The sequence below is a fragment of the Schistocerca serialis genome, chromosome 5 (assembly GCF_023864345.2).
Source record: "Schistocerca serialis cubense isolate TAMUIC-IGC-003099 chromosome 5, iqSchSeri2.2, whole genome shotgun sequence".
Lineage (NCBI taxonomy): Eukaryota > Metazoa > Arthropoda > Insecta > Orthoptera > Acrididae > Schistocerca > Schistocerca serialis.
In genome coordinates this window covers 38056762-38071923 of record NC_064642.1, presented here as the reverse complement: position 1 = coordinate 38071923, position 15162 = coordinate 38056762, and the positions used below count along the sequence as shown (strand labels likewise).

At 40.4% G+C, this 15162-nt stretch overlaps 1 protein-coding gene across 2 annotated transcripts in view; it reads right to left on the bottom strand.

Moving 5' to 3' along the window:
- LOC126482307 (mortality factor 4-like protein 1) overlaps window positions 1-15162 on the bottom strand; it is a 132559-nt gene that overhangs the window by 30550 nt on the left and 86847 nt on the right. For both annotated transcript variants that reach the window (XM_050106340.1, XM_050106339.1), the window contains one exon: window positions 2152-2221. In XM_050106340.1, coding sequence (XP_049962297.1) covers window positions 2152-2221 — 70 coding nt within the window. The remainder of the gene's footprint in view (window positions 1-2151; window positions 2222-15162) is intronic.

The following is a 15162-nucleotide window of genomic DNA, read 5'->3' as shown; positions in this document are numbered from 1 at the left end:
ATTTGAACAAACTCCAAAATTAAATTAAAACCTTTCTGAAACTTTTCTCGCTTACACCCCCACAAAAAAATTTAAAGGGGAAAAGTTTGTCGCTTACTATATTTCTGATGATGATTTGGTAAAAGTTCTGCATCACATGTGAGATTTTAATTTATTACTTCACTATTACTGACTCTACTGGGCAGAAAATTTGCAGACGTCATCAACTGATAGTACTGAAGGCAATTATAAAATTATTTTGCTGTGCGACACACAGTTTAGGAGATATGGTGTGATAAATATAGAGTATCGCGAAAAAACCGCTTTTCCTGAAAGCTTAAATATTTCTCTTTTTCAGTGACAATAAATTTTAATGTAATGTAAAAAAAAGGTGTCTGAAGGCAGTTCTCGGATCACTTTATCACGTTCAGGTACCAAATTATAAAAAACACGACTTTCATTTTTTAATTTCTGACGCCCCTGCCTTGTACACCCCTCGATGGCAGTGCTGTGGTCACGCGCCTTGCCGTGTTTACAGTACGTCTCTTGTTTCGGTGAATGGAGTATAGGTTGCATATTGGGCACTGTCTTTTTAGTGATCGCCATTTGTTTTTGCCATTTCTTGATGGAATTCCCTTTTTTTAACCACTTATGTTCTAATTCATGTTTGCTGTCTGAGTTTCTGCTGTTTTAGTGAATGATATACACGGTGTCGACCACATTTTATCTTTTATCCATTATAGCAATATGTTGGAACACACGAGGCAATACTGACCCTAAAGACTTATCTCAGAAGACAAGTTAAGGAAAGGCATTTGTGGACTTAAGAGAGGGCTGGTGACAATGGTGACTGGGATACTCTCTTTCAAATTCTGAAGGTGGCAGGGTAAAACATAGGGAGCGAAAGGCTATTTACAATTTGTACAGAAACCAAATGGCAGTTACAAGTTGAGAGGCACAAAAGGGAAGTAGTCGTTGAGATGGGAGTGACACAGGGTTGTAGCCTATCTCCAATGTTATTCAATCTATATACTCAGCAAGCAGTACAGGAAACAAAAGAAAAATTTGGAATAGGAATTAAAATCCATGGCAAAGAAATAAAAACCTTGAGGTTTGCCGATGCCACTGTAATTCTGTCAGAGACAGTAAAGGACATGGAAGAGCAGCTGAATGGAATGGACAGTGTCTTGAAAGGAGGATGAACATCAACAAAAGGAAAATGAGGATACTGGAATGCATCAAATTAAATCAGGTGATGCTGAGGGAATTAGATTAGGAAATGATGCACTTAAAGTAATAAATGAGTTTTGCTATTTGGGAAGCAAAATAACTGATGATGGTCGAAGTGGGGAGGATATAAAATCTAGACTGACTCTGGCAAAGAAAGCGTTTCTGAAGAAGAGAAATTTATTAACATCGAGTATAAATTTAAGTGTCAGAAGGTTTTTTTTTTTTTCTAAAGTATTTGTATGGAGTGAGCCATGTATGGAAGTGAAACATGGACAATAACTAGTTTAGACAAGAAGAGAATAGAAGTTTTTGAAATGTGGTGCTACAGAAGAATGCTGAAGATTAGATGGGTAGATCACATAACTGATGAGGAGGTACTAAGTGTAATTGGGGAGAAGAGGAATTTGTGGCACAACTTGGCTAGAAGAAGGGATCAGTCAGTAGGGCACATACTGAGCCATCAAGGGATCACCAATTTAATATTGGAGGGACACATGGAGGATAAAATTAGGAGAGGGAGACTAAGAGATGAATACACTAAGCAGATTCAGAAGGATGTAGGTTGCAGTAGTTATTTGGAGATGGATGAGGCTCAAACAGGATAGCGTACTAAGGAGACCTCAGTCTCTGGACTGAAGACCACAACAACAACAGCAATATGGCGAAGGACATTTAATCTTTAGTTATAACTGAATGACCATTTATTCTTTTCTCCCACTTTTGTTTATTCTACACACAACTGTAAACAATTTCCTATCAATGATCTTTAAGTCTATGAAATACCCATGGAAAAAAATGATAAATATAGAAAGTTATTCACAGTTATAGCCCCTACGTTACTTTTAGAACACACTGTGGACAATAAAAACTATTATTTAAATGACCATTAGAAACAAATTATCTACATACTCATACAATGTTAAGTTATGATAAAATACTAACCAAATAATCTAAGAAGATGAGCAGCACCATACAACTTGCTCATTGGTGTATCAGGATTAGCTTGAAGAAGCTGCAACATTATAAAACAATGTTCATTGTTTATAAACAACAAAAACAATCAATTATTACAAACAGCAAAAACAATCAATTATTACAAAATTATTTGACTGAATAGGTAAAAAAAACCAACTCACCAAGCCGTGACAGAACACACACATAAAAGATGGTTGTTCTGCCGCCGCTTGGTGAGTAGATTTTTTATCTATCCAATTAAATGGTCAGTGTTTCATTTACATCTTTACAATCAAAGATGTTGCTATGAGAAATAACTAATTATTTTGATCTGTCTTTTACTAATCTGTCTTTTACTAATGAATTCTTGGGGAATACCATATTTTTTAAAAAATTAATAAATAAATGTACTTGCATGAGTAGGGCTAAAAATTATAATGTTCTTTAATGTTAACACTAATCATGTATAAACTAATCATGTAGACACTCATTCAAATGCTCTAAGAAACATGTAACTAACTAGCTACATAACTACCTACCTACCTAATACTGAAAACATGACAAGATGTAAAGGAAACAGTAATGAACCAGACAGAACATGCCATATGGCTAACTGACAATGCTGGCTCATACAAATAACACAACACATTTTTTTCTGAAAGCAGGTTGGCTTTATTCAGGATTTCAATGCAATGTATTAATCCCCACTCTTTAGGTTACAAAATTCTATTTTTCAGCATAATCTCTCTTCAATGCTTTGGCCTAATGCCCTCTTACTGGGAGCCCTATATGCCCACATGGTACCAGTCTACTGATTGATGTTGAAGACAACATCTTGCTATATCAATAACCTCCCCATCATCCATGTACTGCTTCCCATGGAGTGCATCCTTCATTGGGCCAAACAGATGGAAGTCAGAACGTGCAAGGTACTGACAATAGGGTGTATGAGGAAGAACAGTCCAATGAAATTTTGTGTGTTCCTCTTGGGAGGGGGGGGGGGGGGGGGGCAGTGTGGGCACAGACTTGTGTGAGACCTTACGCTGTCGTGGAGGAAAAGTCCATTCGCATTTTTGTGGCAACGAACATGCTGAAGTCATATGTTCAGCTTCCCGTGAGTAGCACAATACACTTCAGAGTTGACCGTTGCACCATGAGGGAGGAAATCAAACAGAATAAGCCATTCAGAGTCCCAGAAGAACATTGCATTGACTTTACCAGCTGAGGGTGTGGCTTTTCTTTGGAGGAGAGGTGGTGTGGTGCCACTCCCTGGATTGCTTGTTTCCAGTTCAAAGTGATGAACCCATGTTTCATTGCCTGTGACAATGTTTGACAAAAAATTGTGACAATCAGCCTCGTAACACACAAGCAGTTCCGCACACTTGGTCCTTTGTTGCTCTTTATGGTCTTCTGTTACGCTACAAGGAACCCAGCAGACACACACCTCTGAGTACCCCAACTAGTGGATGAGTGTGGCAGCACTACCAAGAGAGTCGTCCAACTGCGCAGTGAGTTGCCTGATTGTGATCTGTTCATCACCACAAATTAGAGTGACCGCAAGTTCCAACATTGCAGGAGTCACAGCTGCGTGCTTGGACAGGTTTGTGTGATTTGTTGCAGTGATGACATACACCTTGCCCTATGACTCACCATGCTTTTGTTCACAGTCAGGTCTCTGTAGACATTTTGCAAGCACTTAGGAATATCTGTGATGCTCTGGTTTTCCGTCAAAAGAAACTTGATGACAGCTCTCTGCTTGGAATGCACCTCCATTAAAGACACTGCTTTGAAGGCTACATATAGCATGGCATCTTTTAGAACTTCATGAAACAACAGGGTCTGAAGTGAGAATATTCCATGTTGTCTCACAACAAAATCTGTTCACTTTTTCACCCAAAATTGTCTGAGAAAAAATGCCTCTTTTATTTACATCTATGAAGAACTAAACATACTTCCCATACATACAATTCTTAGTAACCTTTAAAACTAGAGGTTATGCACCTGAGAATATAACTTTCCTAACTACAGCTCCCTTTGCAGGAAAGAGCAGGGGATACCATTTACACAAAAATAATGAGAGAGAGAAAAAATTTTGAATGAAAATATGAACAAACTATTCAATGCAAGAGTAAACAATAGGTTACTTCTCCACAGTGGATTTGAGTATACTGTGCACTACTTATCACGGTATAAGAAATTATTTTGGACTCTTAACAGTTTGGTTAGTAGACATCAAAATGGTAACACCGTTGACAGTAGCTTGATATGTAAAATTGTGCGCAAGTATGAACAGAATACCACAGAGAGATGACATCGACATAAATACAAGTTAATCAATGTAAACTTTGGATGCAAGATTTAAAGGTTGCCCTGCCAACAAGATAAGTGGCACACGAGAGATCCAAATAATGTGGAGTAGTTTCTGCATGTTTGTGGAGATAAATAATTTGTTTGAAAGTTGAAATGAGTTTTCATACACCAATGTAATTCCGTATCATATGAGGTCATGTTGAACTGAGAAAAGGTGAACTTATTTTTCCAGGGACCTAACTGTCTGCATTTTAGTTTAAATTCTTAAATTTCTTGCACATCTGTGTATCTAGTAGTTACAGTTCCTTGCTTTAATAACTGTCTAGTGTATAGCTATGATGTCTTCAGTATAGACAGGGACTGTGATTACTGTGTTCAGATGCGAACTGAGTTGGCGACCCTTTGCTCACAGCTCCAGGCAGAGCTGGCTTCAACCACACAGGTTAAGGATGCTGCCAATAGGGATCACTATGGGAGGCCAGATGTGGGGATCCAAGAGATGTCCAGTACATACCACGTATCCTGATTGATCTACTGCTGTGACTGCCCTGGCTCTACCCACACTGAGGTTGACCCCTTGCCCGTGGTCGAGAGGGAAGTTATTTCGAGGTGTGGCAGACAGTGAAAGACTTTCCACCCTGAAGTGTGGAGGGCGATTATAAGACCTCCCCAGTTTACCTGACAAAATGGTTTCAGGCACTATCTGTGGCTGATACAGATCCTGAGCCAGATGCAGTCGCTTGCCCTGTTTTAGAAGCCTTCAAGGTCTGGGAATTCATAGGGGGGTGGAGGGGGGCATTACTGGTAGATGGGAGCCCAACAATGTTGGGCTCATAATGAGACCTCATAGGCATATGAGTGCCAAGGAAGGGGAGAAATCCAGTGTGGACTCCATGTGCATACCAGAAGCAGCCATCCCAGATGCGGAAAATGAGCTTCCGGATGCGTTGAAGAGCATAAGGTACAGCCAACTACAGGTGGTGGCTCATGTTGGAACTATTGGTGTGTGTTTTGGAGCAGAACAAATTCTCTCTGGTTTTGGACAGCTGTTTGAATTGGTAAAGACCACCAGTCTTATTTGAGAGATGAAGGCAGATTCACCAACTGTAGCACCAATGGCATGACTAATTGCAGACCCTTGGTACAGAGCTAAGTAGAGTGTCTGAATCAGAGGCCAAATGGTTATGTGATCGTGTTGGCTCCAGATTCCTTGATTTGCACCATAGAATGGTAGGGTACCAGGTTCCACTTAATAGGTGAGGGGTCCTTTATACACGGGAGGTGGCTATGTGGGTAGAGGAGACTGTATTGTGTGGATTGGGTGGTTTTCTAGGTTAGAGGGTCTCTGGAAAGTACAGAAATGGCTTCAATCTCAAAGACTGCAGGACACACACAGGATGATAGCAATCACTAATATTGTAGCTTTAAACTATTGTAGCTGTGCTGGAAAAAGCACCAGAGCTCCAAGCACTAAGACAAAGCCCTAAGCTAAGTACTGGTAGGTAGCTAAAGCCAGAGGTAATACTTGCTGAAATTTTTACAAAGGACCTAATGGTGTTTGGAAATGACATTTTAAATACAAATGGTGGTAGCATGTTTGTTGCTGTTAGATGTAGTTTGTCCTGTAGTGAAATTGAAGAAGGAAGTTCCTTTTGAGTTAGTATGGGTAGAGGTTATACTTGACAACAGGAATAAATTAATAATTGGTTCCTTTTATCACCTGCCCGATCCAGATGATACAGTTGCTGAACAGTTCAAAAAAAACTTGAGTGTGATTTCAACTAGGTGTCCCGCTCATACAATTACACTCAGTGATGACTTCAATCTAACCTCAATATGTTGGTAAAAATACATGTTCCATATCGGTGCTAGGTACAGAATATTGTCAGAAATTGTACTAAGCGGTTTCTTCAAAAATTATTGTGAACAATTAATTCAGGAGCCCACTCGAAGCATAAATGGTTGCAAAGACATACCTGACCTCTTGGCAACAAATAATCTTGAGCAAATAGGGGCCATCATGAGAGATATATGGGGCTTAGCGACCACAAGGTCGTTGTAGCGAGACTGGATAGCACATCATCTAAACCCACCAAAAATAAATATAAAATATATCTACTTAAAAAAGCAGATTAAAATTCACTTAACCCCTTCCTAAGATACAATCTCCACTCCTTCCCAACTATGACATTTATCTCATTGTAAGACAAGGTGTCCCCCCCCCCCCCCCCCCCAATCATCATTTGAAAAATACAGGATCATCTTATATTCACAGATCACGGATTAAACTATTGCTGCTGAGGTTAACATATTTACATTGTTTAATACACCATATAGGCATTGTCTTACATTCACAGATGAAGTTTTAGCTATTGAGTGAACCTGCAGATTTAATTTGAAGAATTTAGAAGAGCATGGCTGGGTAAATGATATCAGCTTTCGAACAGGTTCAAGCTCTCCTGATACAATGAAGTGCTCAATACAGTATCAACGTCCTCGAACAATCACTTGACATTTGGCTCGCATGATATCAGTGCAAGGGATATCCAAGAAACTATGAACTAATCACTTCCAGACTATTACTCTGCTTAAAATATGATAATTTTGTGAAACACAGGAGGAAATAGCACCAAATTTTATCTTCCAACAAACTCTTGTCTATTTGAATAGGTTGACAACAAAAGTCCTCATATATTAGGGATACTGTGTATGAACAACATGTTGCTTTTTAAGTATAGGTAACAGTCAAGAGGGGAGATGTTATCTTTCAAAAACATTACTTAATTCTGAATCCAGATCAATATTTTATTTGATTATAAGAGACTGTACTGATTTACTAAGTGGGTTGCAAATGAAGTTTGGTCACTGCTCATGTATTAGAATACTGGATAAAAACATTATCGGGTTTTAATCAGCTTTAGAACATGATGCTGACATTCACATGAAACAAGGAGGAAAATTTATTGAGAATGAAATATGTAACAGATGAAATAAATCATATTAAACTGACTGTAATTGTTGTTGCAAGAATAAATTACAGCAGCAAGCCCGTCGTGGAGATAGTACAGATAGAAGTAAGTAGATGGTGGGACGAGCTCAAGTTCGAGAGCTGTACTGAATTGTGATTGTGATCTTTTATTTATGTATTAATTGCTGTTGTTACATATGACTTGCACCCTAGAAGATATTGCAGTCAGAGTTTCACACTTGTTCAAGCATGGCACTATGGAAGAGTTGGAGGGGGAATTGATATCAGCTTGGCTGAGAACTAGTCGAGTGCAGGACAGGGAGTAGGGAGCGGACAGCGAATTAGGCCGTGCTGCCAACCATGGGGATCTACATAGCGTAGTTTGGCTTCTTATGAACATCTACCACGTTTAAAATAGAGTTTGTCTGAATCTATTTGTAGTCAGAATAATTGAATTGACCTTAAAATTGGACATATACTGTAGTGCCTCAAGAATTTTGATGCAAATTCTAGAGACCCTCGGCTTTCCACCATATTGAACACCCGATATTTTACATACAAGAGAGTGAAAGACGGGAGAGGGTCTACCTCACACTGATGTGTATCAAGAGAGTGCTACAATGTGGACAAGGAAAAAATAGAAACGGTTGCTAAGATCGAAGAACTGAAAGAAGATAGCCCCAAAGACAGGAAACACTTCCCACCCCCCTTTCCCCAGGATCCCTACTTCGCCGGTACTTGAGTGAAAAGCCAGAGGAGGTATGATGATAAACGTTTCCTGCAGAGCATACATTCTCACCTTCACTTCTGAAGTCCCCGAAGAAAGATCTTAGCAATTCCTGTGCATTGGCAAATGGTGGTGAATCAGGTCCACTTGTCTGCGACAGTCGTTTGAAGGGTGTGGTGTGTGTTTAGCCATGTTTGTACCTACACTACCCAACCCCTTTCAAAATCGATATCAACCATCCCCATCTACATCACATCTCATAAAAGGTATAAAATATTCTATACTAAATAGAAAATTATACACTATAATCAAATACAGGGTGTTTATAAATGAGTATCGGGGTTTTAACGCTTTATAATATTTATTATATTAAACTTACAGTTATAAATGATATGCCAAATGAAAGAGCAACTAAAATAAAAAAAAGGGGGGGTTCACATGGCTCTGAGCACTATGGGACTTAACTTCTGAGGTCATCAGTCCCCTAGAACTTAGAACTACTTAAACCTAACTCACCTAAGGACATCACTGACATCCATGACTGAGGCAGGATTGAACCTGCGACCGTAGCGGTCGCGCAGTTCCAGACTGAAGCGCCTAGAACCGCTCGGCCACACCGGCCGGCCAAAGTCACACAGCTTTACCAAGAACCTTATAAATGTTCAATGTGTCTGTTAGAAAACTTTGATCCAATGGCATTATGTCACTGGATAGACCGTAAGCGCGGACTTTTTGTAGCAAGTGGCAGTGTGGAACCGAGTCGAACGCCTTTCGAAAGTCGAGAAATATGGCATCAATCTGGGAGCCGGTATCTAGAACCTGCTGTATATCACACACAAAGAGGGCCAGCTGTGTCTCTCATGACCACTGTTTCCTAAAATCATGCTGGCTTCTGCAGATGAGCTTCTCAGAGTCATTACTTTTTCGCCAGTCGTCCTGTTTGTCTTTCCCGTGTCACTCATTTCTGTAGTGTTGCAGGTAGCCAGCATGAACACTTCTCTCTTGTTGCACCACTTGTGGGCAAGAATTGCGTCAGTTGACACAAACTCAACTTCTCCTTCTTTCAGTTTCTTTTTTAGCTTCGGAAAGTTGCACCTGTTCCTACGTACAGTACCGCATGCTGCTGTTCTCTGGTTGTGAAGCCAGAGGAACAAGGCTGGACTTGTATACCAACTGTCAACATACAGGGTATGTCCACATTCAAGGTATGGCTTCATTAGTGTTGCCACAATATCACCAGATTTCCCCAAATTATGGACTTCAATTTCTGTTGTTGTGTATGTGTATACAATGAAATCTAAGACATGTCCAGTTTTACAGCTGCACAACACAAATGTTTTGATTCCAAATCTAATTCGTTTTGAAGGACTGTGTTGTTTAAAAGACAAGCGACCTTTGAACAATAACAGGCTTTCATCGACAAAGAGTTGTCTGTATGGATTAAATGGACTGCGGAACGCCACACGAACTGTATCAATTATTTTCCTAATTTTAAACAAACTGTCATCTCCACAATTGGCTGAGTTGTCACTAAAATGCAACATTCTCAAAAGTAACATAAAACGGTCACGGGACATAACTTCGTCAAAAATTGGAGTACTCAGAAGTACATCTCTGGACCAATATTCCTTTATTCTCAATTTTTTAACAGGAGCCATGAGGAGCCAAATACCAATGAAGCTATACATTTCCTCAAGACCTGTATCTTTCCGGGTGGATAGTCGAGAACAAACAGATTTCGACGTATTTGCCATGGTGAAAGTGAAAAATCGGTTCGTTTAAAGTGCTATAAATTTCAACAGATCTTCTGATAGAAATAGCATGAAAAAGGATAGAATGCTTGAATCAGGCGCTAGTTGGCAATTATGTCCTGAAGATGAGTCATCAAATGCATGAAGTGCTGGACTGAAATCATGTTTTTGCCAATCAGATTTCTCATTCTCACTATGGCGTGGCCTTTTATGGATCGGCTCGTCTTCACTTTCAGAATCTGAAGAAGAACGGTCCTGGTGAGCTCTACTAGGTGAAGTACATGGAGGTGTATTACTACAAGATTCTTCTAATGAATCTTCATCGTCACTACATTCATTGAAGATGCCACACTCACTGTCACTGCCACTGTCACTCCTTGTCAGTATCTCCAGTATCTCTTCGTCAGTGCAACGACACTGATGTGCTGTTTGTCTGTAGAACTCAAAAGTGACAGCACTCTAAAAATCCTGATGAAATGGCAGATAGCTAAACAACACCACAGAAGCAGAATGCAGAAGATCACGTGAACCAGCTAGCACAAATGTCGAACAGCAACTGTGAAATCCATTGCAGAGTGTTTCTCAGATAGCAGGGACAGCGGAACAGAACAATAATAGGGTACATCAATCCCAGGGAGTACACGTGACAAAAGAACTTGCGACGGGCTGGCATGCAGCCCTGAGCGTCTATTGGTGTCCAGAGGCAGTTGAACCGGCTGCGGTATAAGCCGTCATTAGGACTCAAGTACCGGCCAGGCCGCGCAGTGAATGCTGTCTGCAGGGCCCATGGGAAAGCCCACTTCAGCAGCAAACAGAGTCCACAGGCCCCGCGGCAGCATGGAGTGCCGTGGCATAGCGTGTCTGCAGTACTCAAAGGGTTAAGTACTTCTACAATAAATTCAGTTCCAGACATCTCTCAAAGTTCTTGCAAGTTCACCATCAGAATCTCAAGAGAGTAAGTAAGTATCTTTTTCTTTTCTTATAACATCATTCAACTGTTCCCAATAATGACTGGCGTAGCACCGTCACGGAGTAAGACGTGCTTGCTCTTTGTGCCGGGCATATAGCTTCTGTGACGAGTGCGGCAACTACTATAAACTGAAGGAAACGCTTCATGGAATTCGCTTCAGAACTGCTACAAATTCGTCGGGCAATAGACCACGCCGCTCGAACTGTAAGCGCAACTGGCACTGCTAAGAGTATCCTACGACTTCCACATCATTGGCAATGGGTTATACACAATGCTGGTGACTTTGAAGGTCAGTAAAACTTTGAAACACGTATCTATTTTGTACGAGCTGTAAATAAATAGTTGCCACTGTTAAAATTACAATCCTCGTAATAAGGTATGACAAATCAAAGAGCTTCTAGAGAAAGACTCAAGAGTTCATTTTTCCCACACATTGTTAAGAAAGTGGAATGATAGACAAAAATAGTATGAAAGTGGTTCAAAGAACCTTCTGCCAGGCATGTTAGTGTGAATTGCTGAATAGCCATGTAGATAAAGAAGATATCACTTGCACAGTGGTTATAAATGACTGGTTTGAAATTATCCAAAGAAATTGTTTTTGTACGTTTGGTGGAAAAACAAATGCTGTTAAAAACATGTAAAAACACCATGTTTGCAAGAGCTGTTCATAGATGCCAACAGAGAAAATGATGCAAGGTACTATATTGAGGACAGAATAGTCATACCCTGAGCGTGAAAAGAAAAGTCCTAGTAAATTATGTCTGAAAACAGAAAGTGTGTTCTGTGTTTCAAACAATGTATTAGGTCACCAAATACTGTAGGCATCATGCAGGGGGGTGAGGGTGAGGGTGGGGTGGGGTGGGGGGGGGGGGGGTGTGCCAACTTCAGTGAAGTTTTACCCTGACCTGCTGGAGGTTGAATGACCCTCTTGAAAAAGTGGGCTATATATACAAAGTGAGGTGTTCGCTCTAAGAAATGGAGTGCACACTCGCTGTGATTGTACTGCTTTCAGAGATAACAGATTTGTACCTGGACTGTTGATGACCAGCAACCACTGCTGATCTCACAGCAATTACAGCACAAATGTTGTACTTTAAAAGTTAGCCGAGGTCAGCACCAACCCATTTGCTGGAAGCTGGTCTACATGTAAGGGTGCTGGTCACCAGGCTTCCTTTCACTTCTCATTGTACAGTTATCTCTGATATTGTAGCAAAACATGCAACTGTGGTAACGAGTGGCAACAAGTTATATTTACAAAGGCAAGATCAAAAGTTTTTAGCCTGGTACAGAGATGTCACCCTTATCAATAAAATTAAGTTTCTATTATAGTGACACATTTTTTATAATAATGTAAGGAAGGCGTAAATATTACCACATTTACTCAATTATAACATGAGATTTTTCCTACAGTCATCATTAAAAAACTACTGCGTCATCTTATACTGACATATTGAACTACTGCTTGTTTAATAGATTGATACAGGTGTTGACTTACATTTACTGGTGAAGCTTGGGCTATTGAGATCACATGCAGATCTATTTGGAAGGTTAGGTAGGGCAAATGAGACTAATGCTCTAACAGATTCAAGGTTCCACGTTACACCAAAGTGCTCGATACAGTATTGACCTTGCTCAGTCATGTGACATTTGTCTAGCACGGCATTAGTGCAAGGGATACACGAGTAACTATGCACTAGCCAATACGACAATCTACAGCTCTGCTTAAAATTCAACAATTTTGTGAAACACCGGAGGTCATAGAATTTAATGCTATTATCTTACAAACTATTGCTGCATTTAAACAGGAATGCTGTAAGTTCTCGTACAAGTATAGATACTTTACACAAACATTTAAGGTGCTTGTTATATAAAGTTAACACTGAAAGGTGAAAATGTTGTCCTTCAAAAAACATAACTTGACTCCGAATGCAAGTCAATATTTTATTATGAGATGTAGTAATGATTTACCAAATGGGTTGCAAATGAGAAATTCGGTTGCTGTTAATGTCTTGGATTAAAGAGTAAAAACAGTACCACCTTTTAACCAGCTTCAGAATGAGATGGACAATCAGATGAAACAAGAAAGAAAATTAATCCACAGTTAAATGTCTAACAAACAAAATAAATCATATTAAATTGGCTATAATTGTTATCACGAGAACAAATTACAGCGGCAAGACCCAGTGCGGAGATAGTAGCAACAGACATCACCAGACCTCAAGATGAGCGAAGTTGAGAATTTTACTGTCTCACGATTGGGATCATTTATGTAATATCAGTTAGTGTTGTTCCACATGACCTGCACCTTAGAAGATACTGCAGTCAGTGTTTCACAGTTGCTCAGCACAGCATCACAGAAGGGTTGGAGGGGGAACAGTGATACCGGCTTGCTTGAGAACTAGGATGGGTGCGGGGAGGGACATAGTGAACAGGCAGCAAATTGCATCATGCTGCCAGCTACAGGAACCTGTATCAATGCAGTTTGCCTGAATCCATTTGAACTGACTTTAAAATTGGACTGAACTGACTTTAAAATTGGACAAATACACAGACTGGTACACATTTCTGCAGGAGAAAGTAAAAGTATAGATAGAGGTCAGTGGCATGTATTGCTAATAGGATGATGGTGATTATTAAAAATAGTGATACCATAGATGACAGACTTAATAAGCAAAAAAGGTCATGTAGTCAAAAATTAATGCAAATTATTTCTGTCCAGTGATGTGGAAAGATTGTTCAATTAATGTAACGGATATCAATGTTAATGTTTCATTAAGAAGCTGTTCCAGCATAACGACAAGTGCCAGCACAAAGATGAAGAAGGCAAGAGCAGAGAAGGCTTTGAGATGACATCAGCCAATAGTTCGCTGACTAGGACCGCACCACGACACGAGCGGCCTCTAGCCGACGAGAATATAAGCACCGCTCCCGGCAACCTCGACCGGACAGTAGAAGACGGACACTAGTAGAGCTGTTACTTGCGACCTATATCCATTACTAGCATGGATATTGTATATGGCAAAGGACACTGTTTGCATGTTGCCCATCACTTGTGACACCACTGTAAACCAAAGTTAAGTACTGTCAATCTACTTTATTGTAATACAAACCATTAATGTGAATTGCTGTGTAGCTATCTGAGATAGCAGCATCGAGTGGGCAGGATCCCACATTGGCAATGAGTTGCAAACAAATCCCGAACCTGACGACCATGGAATTTTCGGTTTTTTTGTTTGCTGGCACCTTAATTCTCTCTTGTCTTGCAGGGGCGTTTAGTCACTTTAACAGTTTCTTTTGCTAATCAGTGTTTTCAGGTGGGGGTTGCTGAAATTTACTTTGCTTTTGTCCTTGCTTGCCTTGTCTGTTTGTTGCATTTGTCTCTTCCAAAATGTCCACCCCACCTGTCCCACTCCCTGCTCAGGCACCACAGCCAAAGTGTTAGTTGCAATGCAGTTAATGCAGATGTTTCAGTTCCAGATGCAGCAAATCTCCACCCTGCTCAACACGGTGCAGAACCTACTAGCCAACGCTGCACGCCCAATGGAACAAGCGCCACCTACAGCAACACCTACTGCTATACCGCCTCTTCGACTGTTTCGTGAACAAGTGGAGGAATGGCTCAAGTGGTTGTCCCAATTTGTAGCCCACATCCTCGCTAACCATGTACCAGGTACTGTAAAAAGCCATTATTTCTTATCCATAGTAGGAAGTGTAGTGTTCCACTTTATCAACAAACTTTTCCCGTTCTCGGAACATACTTTGCCTGCCATGTATTGCTCGTATACGCGATCAGTGACGTTTACAGTGCTACAATCACACAATGGTCAGAACATATTTGGTATTGATTCTTCTGATTTGTTTGGCTTTAACATTGAGGCCTATGTGTTGTCAGTGTCTGCATTCCACGCAAAAGTCAGTGTAGCTAGCTTGCTAAAGGACTTCCTGGAACTCTTTTCTGAAGGTTTAGGCAAGGCTCTCAATTTTGTAGCACATATTACTCTGGAAGACAATGCTCAGCCAAAATTTTGCCCAGGCCAGAACTGTTCCCATTGCATTACGGGACAAAGTCGCAGATGAACTTAAAGAATTGCAAGATAGCAGAGGAATTGCGCCAATATCAGCTAGTCAATGTGCAAGTCCACTGGTTTTGCTCCCAAAACCTTCAGGTCGCATTTGCCTCTGTGTTGACTTTAGGTCTATGGTCAATCCACAAACTGTCATTGATACTTATCCATTGCCAGGCCCAGAGGATCTCATGCACAGATTAGGAGCG